Source organism: Glossina fuscipes, unplaced genomic scaffold (genome assembly GCF_014805625.2).
Source record: "Glossina fuscipes isolate IAEA_lab_2018 unplaced genomic scaffold, Yale_Gfus_2 147, whole genome shotgun sequence".
Classification (NCBI taxonomy): Eukaryota; Metazoa; Arthropoda; class Insecta; order Diptera; family Glossinidae; genus Glossina; species Glossina fuscipes.
In genome coordinates this window covers 3650179-3666425 of record NW_023998490.1, presented here as the reverse complement: position 1 = coordinate 3666425, position 16247 = coordinate 3650179, and the positions used below count along the sequence as shown (strand labels likewise).

The following is a 16247-nucleotide window of genomic DNA, read 5'->3' as shown; positions in this document are numbered from 1 at the left end:
TGCAAGATTCAAATAAGTATACATACGTTGAAATGGAAGATGACATGCAACAGTTGATGATCAGAAATCCTACAGATTCGGATACTGGCCTTTATACTTGCTATGCCGAAAGTGAAAGCGGTCAAATGAAGATAAGCAAATTTATAGATATTTCGGATTATAGATTGAAAGAGAAAACTTTGCCAAGCGCTAAAACCGAAAAATTACTAGCAACGAATGCGGAGCAAAGTCAGTCTAACATGAATCATATACTAGCACTGAAAGATCAAGCTAAAGATGCTCAATTTAAATTAAGACTTCAGACGCCTATGAAATCCATGAAAATAGCAGCTGGCTGCAAAGCTCAATTAATGTGCTCTATTAGTGGCTTCATAGAGGATGTCTATTGGTTACGCGATGAAGAGCGTATACTCAAAGACGGGCGTCATAAAATTTACAACATAAACAATAACTTAAGTTTAGAAATTTACGAGGCACGCACCGATGACTCTGGGCAGTATAAATGCATGATACGCAACTCACGCAATACGGTAGAGTGTCAATGTCAACTGCATGTTTATGACAGTACATCCGGTTTTTTGCCAGCGAGCTTTTCCCAACCGATGACGAGTAAGAGACTAATGTTCGAATTTCTAACTTTATTTTCAATCGTAATTATTTTTTAAAGTTCATTATGATGGAGAACGTGGTGAGTTGTATTTAGCGTGTCACGTGCATGGTCGTCAAAATGTAACATGGCTTCGCGATGATCATAGTATATTAAATAATCGTTATCGTATTGTTGAAGAAGCGGGAGGTGTATCGAAACTCATCATACGTAATCCTATACATACTGATTGTGGCAGTTTTTCGTGTTATGTTGAAACAAATGAAAGCATTGAATCTATTACTAAAGATGTTCGAATAAGCGAACTGAAATCTTTAATGTCTTCGAGTACTGAAATGGTGGAAAGCGGCTTAATGTCAGATTTTAAGCCGGCTAAAGAAATGATTACTGCGGCGTCTAAGAAATCGCTATTGAATCACCTAATAAAGTCGAAACGAAAACCATTGTTCAATACCTTGTTACATGATCGTAACGTAATAGAAGGTTCGAATTTGCGTTTAAGTTGCAATCTCTTATGCGATGATAATACTAAAGTTGAATGGCTCAAAGATATGAAACCGTTGTTATCTGAAGATAAACGTTTTCAGACATGCTTTACCGTTAAAGGCGAAGTAATATTGGAAATCTTTACAACGGAAGAAAGCGACAGTGGACAGTACGTTTGTCGAGCTACCAACGACTACGGAGAGATGAGTACACAGGCTTACATACGCATTTACAAACCGTATGTCGACGCCTTAAAACCTTCTGTGTTTGTACAATCAATCAGAGGTATTTGACTTAATAGAAACTATTTTATAACGAATTTTGTATAGGTTCTCCCTTACCATGATCATAACGTCAGTTGTTTTTGTATAGGTATAAGCTGTTTATTATTAATTCTTAAATCGCCCTATCAGCTTCATTGCTTTTAAAGCTCGTTATGAAAGCAATTTTTTAATATCGTTAGTTACTACAAATAGCTGTGAATTTCGCCTTTGGGAACAGTGACAAGAGATAAACCGACCTTCTGACGTACCGGTCTATGCAGAATCACTTTCGGAACGGACCAAAAATTCGGTGTTTCTTGTGATCAACCGAAAGGTCGTAATTTTTGAGATATTGCGACGAAATTTGTTACACTGACATGTCATGACCCATGGAGAAAAGCTATTGAAAACTGTTCGGATCGCAACACTTTTTGGACCACTTGCCATATAAGACATTATTTTGAAAAGTTGTTATATGAATAACTGTGTTAAGCGAGGTGGTACGATATGGTACGTTATTTGACGGTGGATCGTGGAGGTACGGTACGGTATTCGACTTATCGTGCGGACCGTGTGCCACTATATAGTGTTTTTTCCTTACCTATAATAATACATTTAGCAACGTCGCGGTTTACTAGAAAATGTAAACATTTTCCAAACATTTTTCAAACTCTTTAAAGATGTCATGACAAATTCTACGTTGATGGGAGTCATCCAACGTACTATTTTATTTGTTGTATTTTTAGCAATTTCATGTTATATTTCAGTTAATTTATCTACAAATTGTTCTGAGTCCAATGTTCATTTTTGTTATCTTTTGAATTTCAAAAATATTCTCAAAAAAAAAAAAATTATTTCTCATAAATGATTACATTGTTCCATCAGATAATTATTCTCTTAACGATAACGAATTAGTATTGGATTGTCGTGTACGTGGCAAACCCCGTCCAGAAATACAATGGATGAAGGGTACGGATTACATAATACCGGGTGAAAAATACACTCAAGTTAATGAAGACGATGGTTATACGAAAATAATTGTACACAATCCGACCGAAAAGGATTCGGGTTTATATGCCTGCGTGGCACGTAATGAAGCAGGTGAAAATAAGTTAACGCATCATGTGGAATTTGTTGGACGTGAACGTTTCACTTTGCAAAAAACGCATGGTTTCTTCCATCGCGACCCGAACAAACCGCATTTGGTATGTCCTTTGGGTGATCAAACAGTACACAAGGGTGGTACTATTGCTATTAGCGCGGAATTCATGCAAACACAATCACCTATCGATGTACAATGGCTTCTTAATCGTCAAGCATTATCTGGCCATCCAAATGTTAAGACCTTCCATGATCATGGGATTTATACACTTGCTATTATCGATGCCACGCCGGAATGTGAAGGCACTTACACGTGTAAAGCTCAAAATGCTTTCGGTCGTATAGAATCGCATGCTCATGTTGATATATCTCAAGGTGCCACCAAAGAGGAACGTCCACCCTTGTTCTTATCACGTCCAGAAAACGAAATGAAAATTGCTGTCGGCGATCCTTTCTCGATTTCCTTCCGCATTGCTGGAGACCCGAAACCCAAACGTAAATATTTGTCACTTTTTTTTTTAGATGAACTTACTCCTTACACTTTCACTTTCTCTTCAGTGTCTTTCTTGAAAGGTACCAAAGATATAACAAAGTCCGATCGAGTAAGCAAAGAAGTTTCAGATGACTATACAAGGTTTACTGTGCAAAAGTCACAGATTAGCGACTCCGGCACTTACTTTGTAGTGGCACGCAACGATAATGGCACCGATCGGCTATTTGTGACAATCGAAGTAAGTACAGAATGATCCATGTGTATACATACATATATGTAAATGTTTGATGTCTCAAAGTTTTGCCCCTCTCTATGGCTTTAGTGTTTGATATTCAAAACAAAAAGAAAAAAGATATTGATTTGCTTTCTCTTTACTTCTTTTTTACTTTGGCTTCTTTTTGCTGTATTTCTTTGCTTCTAGGTCAAAACACCGAAAAAGAAAGATTAAACTTTTTCTTTTTTAAATCAATTGCTTGCGAATGCTGTTCAACAAGAAATTTATAGTTTGCGAAATTTTCATTTAATTAATTCTTTTCTTAGTTGTAATAACTTAATATTATTTAATCATTTATATAACACAAACACTTATTTTTTCTTTATATGCACACTTATACACATATACATATATATGTACATATATGTATAATATACTTACGTAGGTGCGACCCAGAGCACGTTCCGAAACGCCAACATTACCACGTTGGGGTCAACCTCTTGAAAGTTTTCCCGATGTTTCCTATTTTAAAGGTAAGTGCTCCACATATACAAATATATGTTTGTAGATACATATATATAGGGTTTGCTACGTCAATATATGCATGTGAAATTGGTTGTAAAACATTATCGGATTGTGAACATGTGTAATCCACTTATTCTTAGTGTAATAAAAAGATACATTTTTTGTCAGATAAATGAACATTTTTTTTTTACTTTCCTTGACATTACAAAAAACAAAAGCAGTCATATGATTATATATATATCGCGGTTTCAATATGTAGGCTCAGTCTTGTGATACTCTAAGATATGCATATTTTTCAGTTGGCATATTTCGCCGTATCTTATCCCTTCTTTGCTTACGCCAAAGACAATCTAGACAGTGACGAGAATCACATGGTATTGAACACGTTTGAATTTTTTTTGCAAGGTTTTATTGAAAATGTTACATAAACATCGTATTGTACAAATCGCCTTTTGTCTATATTTAGTGCAAAAAATCAGTATGAAATCGTATTAGGATATTGAACCGAAATATTAAATAACTGTACTTTTTCAAACTAGTTATAGTTTATACCACTTGGGATACAAGATTATATTAATCTTGTGCGATTGTATGCAATACCCAGAAGGAGTTTTAATAGTCTCAACTTTTTGTCATACAGATCAAAGTCGCTTTCTAAAGCTTGTCCATCCGTGTGCCAGTCTGTGAGTACTGTCTTCTTGTTTTTAACTCTTATGATAGAGATCGAGCCAGAATTGCTGAATCGATTTAAGCTCGTCTTTCCATCTAGTTTTGAGATATTTTCTTCTATTACTACGATTTAAAATGGAGGATGGATGGACATAGAGCCTCGATGGGCGTAACAACAACTGTATCTTCTTCACAAATCGTTTAGCACAAACCTCATGTGATCTTCTATCACATGCGGTTTGAGATATAATTAGAGAAACAAAGTGCTTAAGACAAGAAACGGGAGATCTCTATATTTCCTTTTTTTTGGCTAATTAATTTCTTAGGCAGGGCAATATGCCGAAATCATTTTCTTTTTAAACATACGTTCTAATTTTCGTAGGAAAATTACTAACTGCCACACTTTTTTACGTAATTTATGTGCAAAAATTTCTTCCATCAAAGAAAGATCAGCAATTCTGTGCATCCTTCTTAAATTGCGTTGCTTTGTTTCAGTTAGGTTTAGAAACATTCTTGTGAATGATGAGCAGAAATCGTGTTAAAAAAATGTCAGAAAAGTGTTTCATCTGGAATTGAAAGTTGAACCTTTCGAGAAAAGCAGATGAAATTGGAAGCAACCAATGGTCACTGCATATAGATGTCAAGAACTTTTAGATGGCAAGTTTTTATATTTCTTTGCCGAACGTCATCTTACGATGATTGTAGTTTCAATGCTTTGTTGTTTCGTATGCACTTTGCAAATTTTATGTAAGCCGATGTCAATTTTTTCTCTAGTTGACTATCCTGGTTTAACAAGAGTTACTATATTTCAAAATACCTGAAATGTGTCCTTAAATTTCCCTTGTTCGTGTTGATCCCTGTGTAAAAGGTATTGCGTTTTTCGTTGCACTGTCCGGCGAATATCAGATTTTGTACAATGTATTTGTAGCTTTATTTTTGATGTATGAATTATTGAAAGAAAAATTTCATCATTTGTCATTGCAGCTAAAATTGGTATTTTATCGAAATCTTTTTCAAAAAAAAAAAAAAGAAAAAAAACTTGGATTATACTTATTACAACCTTCAAACCCTTCGGATCAGTTGATTTGTATTTCAATCAGTTGTATTTATTTATTTAATTTTTTATGCTTATTATTCAATCATGTATTATAAACTTAAATTTCACAACTAATTGTTAACTCTTTTTTTGCTTTTTTTTTTTTTTGATTAATGGATTATAACACTGCTGCTCTAATCCAGGTTTACATTTACATACACGACTCTTTAAAAGTAAATTAAAATAAAAAAAATGTTTCTCCGGGGATTGAATGCTTGTTTTATTTGTATAAATTATAAAAAGCGCAATATAGCAAGGGGGGGAAAAGGGGGGAAGAAAAGATCGTGTAGCTACAAATATAAATAAGTTGGACTCGCCCTGCATAATGTCTCTGGTATTTTGTTGTTTACTAATTTTTTTAGATCCGCCATCTGCCATATCCACCGAACCTTTGCTAATTGATTCGGGTCCTACTCATATCAGCTTATCTTGGGGTAAACCACCTTCAAATAACTCAGCTCCTGTTATAGCTTATCGAGTGGATACATGGGCTGCGGGTCACGATGGTGGTGCTATATGGAAAGAATTGGGCTTAACGCCGATCAACTCTTTTGATGCCTTTAATCTTAAGCCTAATGTTCAATATCATTTTCGTGTTACCCCAAAGAACCGGTATGGCTGGGGTCCAGCCGTCCAAACTTCGTCTCCGTTGCAAGTTGGCGGCGTTGAGTGTCTACCCGAATTTACAAAAATTTTACCCGGCCAAGTTAAAGCATTGTTGCATGGCCTTTTCACTTTGGAATGCGTAGTGCACGGTAGCCCGCGTCCTGACGTCATTTGGTATAAGGATGGTTTGCGTTTAGGACTACACGCTGATGTAGATCGTGTGAAAACTCGTAAATTGGGATCTAGCTGTTGTTTGATCATTAAGAATGTTTACGAGAGCGATAGTGGTCGCTACACTTGTGAAGCTACCAATATAAAAGGACGTGTAGCGACTTTTGCCCGTTTGCAAGTAGTCACGGATCCGAAATTATATGAAGCCGATCATCAGCTTAAAGAAATTGTCTACAATAGCAATAACATTGGCTCGGCAGGTGATACTCTGCCTATATTTACAATGCGTCTGAGAGATCGACGTGTTCAAGTTACATATCCAGTGCGTCTCACCTGCCAAGTGATGGGTTATCCTAAACCAGATATATCTTGGTTTAAAGACGATCGACCTCTTGTATCGACTAGACATTGTTTAATTACGGCCGACTATCAATTCTATACATTGGAATTGGCCAGCACATCGCTAAGTGACAGTGGTATTTACACTTGTACCGCTAAAAATGAATTGGGTTCTGTGTCTTGTCATTGCTCCTTAGTAGTAGACAAAGGCATACGCGCATACATTTCACCTGAATTTTGTATGCATCTCGATCCTACATATATATTTCAAGAAGGTCAAGAGATACGTTTAACAGCCAAAGTTGAAGCGTACCCTGCGGTTGGTGTAGCCTGGCACCGTAATGGAGTGAAATTAAGACCCAATCGACGCTTAAGAGTAGCATTGGATTGTAGTGGTTTTGTTGAGCTAACAATAACCGACGCTACAGTATCTGATGGTGGCATGTATAGTTGTTTAGCCTCGAATGCCGTCGGTAAAGCGGAAAGTCTTTGTCGCGTTTGCATAGAGCCAAAGGAAATGGATGATGTGACAAAGCGACAGCAAGTGAATTCCCAAAGTAATGTACCTGTCATAAGGACAAGTGATATGCCGTAAGTTATTGCAGTTGTGTATAAACTAATAACCTCTAAGGCGAAGAAGAACCTAAGAACTAATCTTTTTGCCTCTCAGCACCTCTATCTAGCTCTTTAGAAAAGACAAATTCTTCGTTAAGGGACTCCAGGTGCTTACACCCGCCATTTAGAAATAAATTATTTATTTATCATTGCTTCCAGACTATAATCTAGAATTTTCTATGTATTGAGGAAGTTTTTGTAAGCAAATTACTCCGGTTTTCACGAAATTTTCAAGCGGATTTCCTACAACTTTGTACGAACTTTCGATTAATTACTTTACGCAGTTCATTTCATTTTCCAATTGAGCTCTATGGTCATCATCTAAAGTTAAGGTGATGCAAAAGTATGTATCATGCAGAGGGACGGGTGGACGGATGGGCGAGTAGTATTACATTCTTTGAAAAAAATGTTGCTTTATAGAGTCCCTAGTCCATATTTCTAGGTATTGTAAAGGAAGGGAAGTATTTGAAGGGATTTCTTCATTCATGATGTGATGATAAAATGTAAAAAGAAAAACATTTTTTTATTTTTTTCATCTCGCTCATTCCAGCTACTCGGAGGAACCATTGTTTGTTGTTAAGCCACGGTCGAGTGAAGCTTATGAAGGCGATACGGTTATTATATGCTGCGAAGTGGTTGGTGATCCAAAGCCAGAAGTCGTATGGCTTAGGGATTTCTTAAAAGTGAGTACAAGCACGTGACCTAAAAGAATCTAAGCGAGCTTTGGCTAAAAAATTAATAAAAATTTGATGTTAAAAGTATTCCGAATATTAAGCATCGAGATTGTTCGATATGTAAATAAGAAAAACTTGTTGCTGTTTTCATAAATAGTTTTCCGATCATTAACATCTTTTATTGGAAAAGTGCCTCTATAGATAGAAGTAGTAATTACGAGTACATTGCACCTGGCATATCAATTCGTTTATTACTTGAAAAAACCGATCTGTTATATAACGTCTTTCAACAAGAGATGTTTTCCTAAACATTCTTTAATTGTGTGCTATATATGCATCAACAAACAAATTATTCTAAACTATTCATTTTTCTGCATAAGTAAACAAACAAATCTCTCGCATCAAGGGCACCAAATATCTAAGAGAAGCTTCTGCACCATGTCTCCAAACACAATTGGTAACAATTAAATACGTCTGCACCTATAATCTGTAACCATACAGCCTTTATGAATATAGACACGAAAAAGCAAAACATTTGCTTGAAGGTTTGAAGACTTATGAGTAGACGTTACGTGATCATATTGTTCGATTTCGTTATCAAAATTAAATCATAATACTTATTAAAATTATTGCACTTGGTACGAAAAAGCTTTTGTAACTTCTAATTGAATCTACATACCTTAACTTTAACTATCTAAAGTTGACGAATTACGTGACGAGAAACGTTAACGTTTATGAAGATTAGAAATGTTCAGTTGGAGCTCGCCTGTATTCCAGGCGATCCTTAAATTATTTTTATTTTATAATATATAAATACCGACACGGAATTTGGGACAATGTAAGTATCTGTAACGTTATAATTTACTCCTTATTGAATAAGATTAATTACTTAAAGCTAATCTTGAGACAACTGGAATTATCTCCACTGTTATTGTGGTCTTCCGTTTATTACCCACACAAACCTAGGAAAAATTTTATAAATCCAATAATAGTTCAATTTTTATTTACGTCGATTACCACTTGTTGTCTCTCACATATGTAGCATTCGTAGGTAGATGGGACTTACTTTACCTAAACGGTTTTCTTTCAGATTTTACTTATTGACTCACAGGATATTGACTTCATTTATTAGACTGATCAAAAGACGGGTATTGTTTTACAGGTTATTTATATGCGTCTTCTTTACTCCATCTCACGTTTTACCACGGCACCAATTATAATGGATGTCAGCGGATTCACAATCAATGTTCGACACGGACTATACGTCTTACCGCCTATACGGGTTGGGATCACGTTGGGAGACCATGCGACTTATAGCATCTTGGGACAATCGCGGAAATTCTAGGAAAAGAAAAGATAAACACAACGGTACAATATCTGCATACATAAAAAGTTTAGCGTATTGAATGAAAAGGGAAGATCAATAAGATACACCACCAAAAAAAAGAAAACAGGTCTTAAATGGTCTCCATGAGCGACTTTTGGGAAGACGGACAGTTGTGATTCGAGAGATATTTCCCATACTGAATGTTCTCCACTCAATCAAATATAGTGGAAATCCAAGACGATCAAGAGTGTGTAACAATGAATTATGATTTATTTTCTTAAAGGCCTAATTAAAATCTCTATATATCGATGTGGACGAATTGACTTGGTTTGGAAGGCCATTCGATTTGAACGAGAGCGAAAAAATAAATCCAAAAATCCTTGAACTTCACAATTAAAGGCTCGGAAACCGTGCTTGATCAGTTTGTCTCCATATTAGATGACACTGCTGCCGACTTTTTTGCAATTTTCTCTGAACGTATGATTTATTATTTATTATACTCTCTCCCTGTCTCTCTGGGAAATGCAAGAACCGAGAGTTCAACAAATTTCGTTCACTTCATTGAAAATTTCAAAAAATCTTAGGATTTCTTATGGGAACCGGAATTTTCAAAGCAATGAATTTTAAACAAATGACGCAAAAGTCGACATATAAATTCGAAATATCAAACCAAAGATTGCCATGTAGATATTAAGTTGCAAGCTTTATATTTTACTCGACTATAGTGAACTGCAAATAATGGTCTTAACAAAAGGATTAATCCAAATGTCAATGTTTATGAAGGCGAATGGAATTGATAATAGCAATGTAATAGTGCTTGCGGGTATATTGATCAGCAGCAACTATTGGCGAAAGCGGCAAAATAATGCGAAGTACGCAAAATTTAAATTCGGTGATTTTAAATCTTCTCTACATGAAATAGTAGTGTCCCCCTTAAGTATCATTGAGATATTCAGCGTGTACAAACGCTAATCATGGAGTGCTAAAAATTGCCTTTCCGCTCTTCACTACTTCTTCTGTTTGCTTTGAAGAATTCTGCTGCCGAAGCAAATCCAACACATTTAGAAGTTCATAGTGGTGCTGCTCCATCATATCCATATCAAGGGCAAAGAACAGTCTGAGCGACCAAAAAAACTCGAATAGGATGAATTGCAAGACTTATTGGACGATAACTAAGCTCAAACTTTCAAAGAATAACACACTAAATGACTAAAAATGCTATTTCGAACCCTCTCTATATCGCGTTTTCATTGCCTGTCAGGCAGAAAAGAAGAATTTTGTGTATCTATTACGACAGAAAGTCATGACTTAGTGCAGGAGACCCATCCACATTCACAACAAAGGGAAATATTCATGCCCGTAAAGTTGTGCTATGCATATGGTGGAATCAGTGTACAGTGTATTACGGGCTGCTAAAGGCGAATGAAAATGTTACTGTAGACGTCTAACGACGTCAACTGAACGAATCGAAAGAGGTGTTGTTGCAAAAGACCAGCAACAGTGGTTAACAGACGCCAAGCCATCCTCTTGCATGTCAACGCTTGACCATACGGCACAAGAATTGTCAAGGATGCACGGATGCAACTCGAATGGGAAGTTGTGGCTCACGTAGTGCATTCATCAGACATAGCGCCTTCTGATTATCACTTGTTCACTGCCACGCGGTTCCAAAATGATGAGGAAGTGCGAAAATGGCTTGATTATTGGATCGCTATGTCGTTCTTTTGAAAAGTCATATCGCCATGTTGTTTGAACGATGGGAAAAAGTTGTAGAAAAGGACGGAAAATACCTTGATTAATATATATTGTACCAATTTTTCTTATTAAATATCTTTTTCAAGTAAAAAAATGACTAAAATGCGTGCACGTACCTAATGTTATCCAAATGCTGACATATCGAATGCTTAATACTTTTTAGATCACTTAATATATTTGGAGTTAATTACCTCTTATTTTCATTTTTTTTCTTTTAATTCGTATGTCTATATATATGTTTGTCTTCCGCAGACTGCTTTTTTGAAAGCTTTTGAAACAAGTTATTTATATTATTGTTGTTTATTGTTTGTACTTCTTTTTGTCTTGTCTAAGCATGCACATTTATATATGTGTGTGTGAAAATATAAATGAGATTACACATTTTGAAGTTGCTATAAAAAAAATACTGCACAGCTATATTTGATTTGACTCAATCCAATGCATTCGTCACAAGAACTAATAGACGATTTAGAACTAATCGTTATTAAGTAATAATTCGCCGTCATCTTCCGCTCCGTTTTCCTTTTGAAGTTCAGAACTAGCAAATACTGTACCCAATTGCTTTAGAGAATAAACGCATATTCGTTCTCCATCATTCAACAGGTCTTTATAAAAAAGCCTCATCGATGCGAGATTAATGTGTATATTCATTCGTACTCAATAATTTCCGTATACAAATTCTATATAATTGAGAAAATAAAAATTGTTTACAATTGAGAATGTTTGAATAAATTTCTTTACATGTATTGTGCCGCTTTAGAGAATAAACGCGTCACAATAGGCTAATTCTTTGTTGTTTTTAATGCTCCACGCTACACATGTGACGGATTAGCATTCACTTGAGGGACCTTCGCATTTCTTCGATTGGCGCACAATAAAATCAAATATTGAAATTTCTCCTTTGTTGGTACCAGGTGCTAATAATAAACCATTTTGAGAAAATTGGCAGTAAGTGTATTCACCTTTCACCTTGTCATCGTTTAATGAAAATAAATGCTCCCAATTAGCTGTGCTTATTGCTTTAATTTCATTTTTCTTTATGTACATCAAAATTTTGCCTTCGGTTGGCTCGAAGCAAGGCGAAGGTGTACCGAAACAAATTGCATTTTCGAAACTGTTAGTTTTACTTAACAGAATAAAGCTCCTTGCCTTCGTTCTCAATAAAATTTGCGTGCATTTGAGAATAAGCGTATAAAACTGAAAATGATTCTCAATAACAGGTATTTGTATAAAAATGCCATATTTAGGAAATATGATGCAAATCGAAATAATCGCAATTGGTTCGAGGTGATGGGTAATTGAATCGCAAAGAAAATTATAAATAAATGTGAAAGAAATTAACCGAAGTAGAATTCAGTAAAGTAAACACGAAGAGACTAGAGTTCTATCTTATCTATTACAGCAGCGATGGTGATGATCGGAAGGATCAGCTCAGTCCGCAGTAGCGTTTAATAGATATGATTAGCCAGTTTTAAGAAAATTCCAAAAAAGAAATAACGTATTTTTTAAAAGAAATAGATGAATAAAAAATAACTGTCACAAATTTAAAGAATTAGAAGGCACCATTTCTGTATTTTAATCTTGTTTTTCTTTTTGTTCGCTTTTTTTTTTTTTTAGTTTATTAAAATTTATAAATAATATTACTTGTTAAAAAAATTTCTTTTCTCTTACGGTACACATGCAATAACAGTAGACTTTATACACATCTTTAATTTTTATACTAATTACTGAAGCAGTAAATCTCAATAGAGCTCCATCCTTATTCAGATAGAGGCATTTCATTAAACAGGCGTCTTCCATCCCCATTAAGAAACATTTAGAACTCAAACCAAATGATAGCTGGATGAACACTCCCAATTGTCTCCATTAGAATGCTGGTACGCGTTCTTTGCTTGGCAAAATTTTATCCCTATGCACACATGGTAGAACAGAAAACCCCGCGTTTACCAAAAAGAAATTAAGACCATGAATTAATATTTGGTTTGGAATATTTTTTCGGTTTAAAAACTAAAATGAAATGTGGTTTTTCACACTCATGAAACTTTAAATCACTTTTATGGCTGCAAGATAATAAATGTAATTTTTTATTGGAATACATACAACAAGGATTGGATCAAATAGACTTTATAGAACCTGAGAGCATTCTAGATCATCCAACTCTAGACAACATTGTGAGTAATTTTAAATATAAGCGAGATGGACAATGCCTTTGATTATTAAAGAAAAAGGTAATACAATAAAACTTGATGCTGAAACGTGGAGATTAATAACTCACGTTGGAATGTTTTTATCAACATTCCTATGCTGGAATACTATATAACAAAAACAAATATCGTTCTTTTATTACAATCATTTTTTACCAAAGTGCGTGGAATTAAATAAGACTGAATCTGTGGCCGAGTAGGTCTCGACTAGCAACTCAGTGGTCGTGGGTTCGAATCTCAAGTGCGGTAGAGTTTTTAATAAAAATAAAGGCCGATAGCCTTAGATGCTAGTGCTTTTAAGAGTTTAGTCTTAGAATTTATTTCTCTGGCGAAATTAATAATAATAATAATAAATAAGACTGATGTTCAATTGGCTGATATGTCCATATCCATCGACCCTGATATTGAGATTGGTTTGTTAAGATTATGTTTTGAATTTTCTCGGAAGATGTCAATCAGGATTAGGCAGGATATTAAGATTTATAAGCCACATTTGAGAATTATAAAAAAATATATGTATAAAAATGAGTAAAATTCAAGTTGTTAATGAGATTCGCAAACCAGTCAGAAAAAATTTTGTTCGAAGGCGATTCATTCAAAAAGGAATTAATGATACATGGCAAATAGATTTAGTTAAGTTAATGTCATTTCATAACCTAAACAATGGCTATAAATACCTTTTGGTTGGAATTGATGTATTTTCTAAATATGCTTTTGCGGAACCAGTAAAACCTAAAAGTTCTTCAGACATAGTTAAAGCTATGAAACAGGCAAAGAAGAATTAAATCTCCAAAAAATATTCAGGCTGATCAGGCAAAGGAATTTTTCAATAAAGATTTTAAAAGTTTGATGAAATATTATCAAAGAAATCATTATCACACATACACTCATATGAAAGCTTCCACATGCGAAAGATTTAATAGAGCATTAAAAAACTTAATGTGGAAAATGAACGGTAATTCCAAATGGTTAAACAACCTGCAAACATTACTAGCCAAATACAATAACACATATCACAGAATAATAAAAATGAAACCAAATGAAGAGAAGCAGATATTACAAACTGTATATAATTTCCCTAAAACATTTCCAAGACCAAACTTTAAAGTTGGGGAGTATATTAGAATTAGCAAATTTAAAGGCTCTCTTATTAAATTGATTTGAAAATCGAATCCGTCGCTAGCGAGTCAGCTGACTTTTGGTTGCGTTTCGGTTTCTTTTCAATTTATAAACAACCATTTGGTTGCGTTTCGGTTTATTTTCAATTTATAAACAACCATTTGGTGTAGGTATTGCCTGGTGTACGAACACACTTTTAAGAAAATTGTGTGGACAAAATCAAACACACACGTTTGCAAACATGATGCTGAAATTGTTTCATTTATTGCTCATTCAAAGGTTTTGCTTGGCATTTCAATTCGTTTCAGTTGAAATTTAACGTCTAAATCAGTAACAAGTTAGAAACCGTAATAACGGGTAAACAATAAAAAATAAACTAAACGAACAGAAAAATTAAAAAAAAAAAAAAACATTCAAAGTCAAGTGCACTTTTTTTAAATAAAAAAGCAAAAAAAAAAAGATTTTTTTTTTTCTAAAAATTATTAAATTAATTAAAAATTTAAAGTATGCATAAAGTTTTCGTAATTTTTATAATTTTTACTTTTATATCAAGCGGGTTTTTAATTCAATTAATATCAGTTCATTACGCGAATTAAGTTTTTGTGACAATTGTTGAATATTTATAAAAGTGACCAAATTTGAATTAAAAATCATTTTATTTATTTATTTATTTTTTTTTAAATTTTTTATTACATTTTTACGCTTGCTTGGTTTTTTGTGAACACGAAAGCAAAAAGAAAACAAATAAAAAACAATAGAAATAACAATCTTAGATTACTTTTACTATGACGCATGTCTACCTTAGCGGGATATAGGTATGTGTCTCTTATGGGATGTAGATGTTTGTTGTAGACGCCTTGTAAAGTATACCTAAAGAGTATAAAGAGTATCAAGACGAAAAAATATAAAAATATGATACAAGCCTTGGATTAATGTTTTTAATATAAAGTTAATGAAAATTTGCATCAATGTAAGAGCATGAGGTGCTACGTAAGCGAACACGCAGAATTGTAAAACAAGTGTAGCGATAATTCTGCGTACACGCACTTGAAAACGAGTAACAACAATAAAGTGGAACATGGCCTACTATTAAGTACCCTACACCACTTCGCTTAATGCAATTATTCATATAACGATTTTTCTTATCCTCCTTATTTCTTGTATTGGAAGTGGTCTTGAAAATAATCCGATCCGAATCATTTTCAAGCGTTTTAGCATTCATTCATGGACTAAAGCAAGTTGATGTATCAAAATTTCATCCAGATATCTCGAAAATAGTGGCCTGTAGGTTGAAAAGAAGAAATCAATACGGACAAACAAAGTTTAGAACGCGACTTTGAATCGATCGGTCTAACAAAAAGCGAGTCTCTCTCAAGCCGTTCTAAGTGTTGCAAGTATCCACATAAACTTATACCGCAAATGGAGTAGGGTATAACTTGCACATCCAACTTATTGCAAGAATAACAAACATAAGATAACATAATACGTAGCAACGCAATAAAAAGTTTAAGGCACAAATGAATTTAAAGACATGCAATTTTCAGATCGCTACTTACTATGAGCCGGTTGAGTTTATATATCAGGTCACCCAATAAGTCTACGGTCTAACTAAGGGGAACAAATTTTTGTTTTAAAAATTCAACCTCATTCACGTTCTTGGTGCGGTATTAGCAAACGCGCACCTGGCCTTCACTTCAAACAGAGCACTCTCATATAAAAGTTTTCATCCAAAACAGCAAAGACGCTGCCTTCTGACTTTTTTAAGATCTCGGTTACCTAACACAGTTTCGGCTTTTGGCCTTCCTAAACGATTTTGGGCACATTTTTATGCTTCCTGGAACAACTGTCGATCTTGGGTTACCAAAGCGTTCAGTATCATGGGTCTTTGCGCCACGATGCTTAACTGCAATACACCGTTCTATAATGGTTAATTGCTATTGTGCAGAACCATCATAACGCTTATCAAGCCACTATTTGGCTTCA

At 34.6% G+C, this 16247-nt stretch overlaps 1 protein-coding gene across 3 annotated transcripts in view; it reads left to right on the top strand.

The window, feature by feature from the left end:
* The window catches only part of LOC119641158 (muscle M-line assembly protein unc-89), an 83667-nt gene that overhangs the window by 38297 nt on the left and 29123 nt on the right, over nucleotides 1-16247 (top strand). The window contains exons 12-16 of one of the 3 annotated variants that reach the window (XM_038039670.1): nucleotides 2242-2952; nucleotides 3016-3188; nucleotides 3610-3697; nucleotides 5817-7161; nucleotides 7736-7868. In XM_038039670.1, coding sequence (XP_037895598.1) covers nucleotides 2242-2952; nucleotides 3016-3188; nucleotides 3610-3697; nucleotides 5817-7161; nucleotides 7736-7868 — 2450 coding nt within the window. Of the gene's footprint in view, nucleotides 1-2241; nucleotides 2953-3015; nucleotides 3189-3371; nucleotides 3436-3609; nucleotides 3698-5342; nucleotides 5621-5816; nucleotides 7162-7735; nucleotides 7869-16247 lie in introns of those variants that run through there. The other 2 variants (XM_038039668.1, XM_038039669.1) reach the window with 2 other exon arrangements.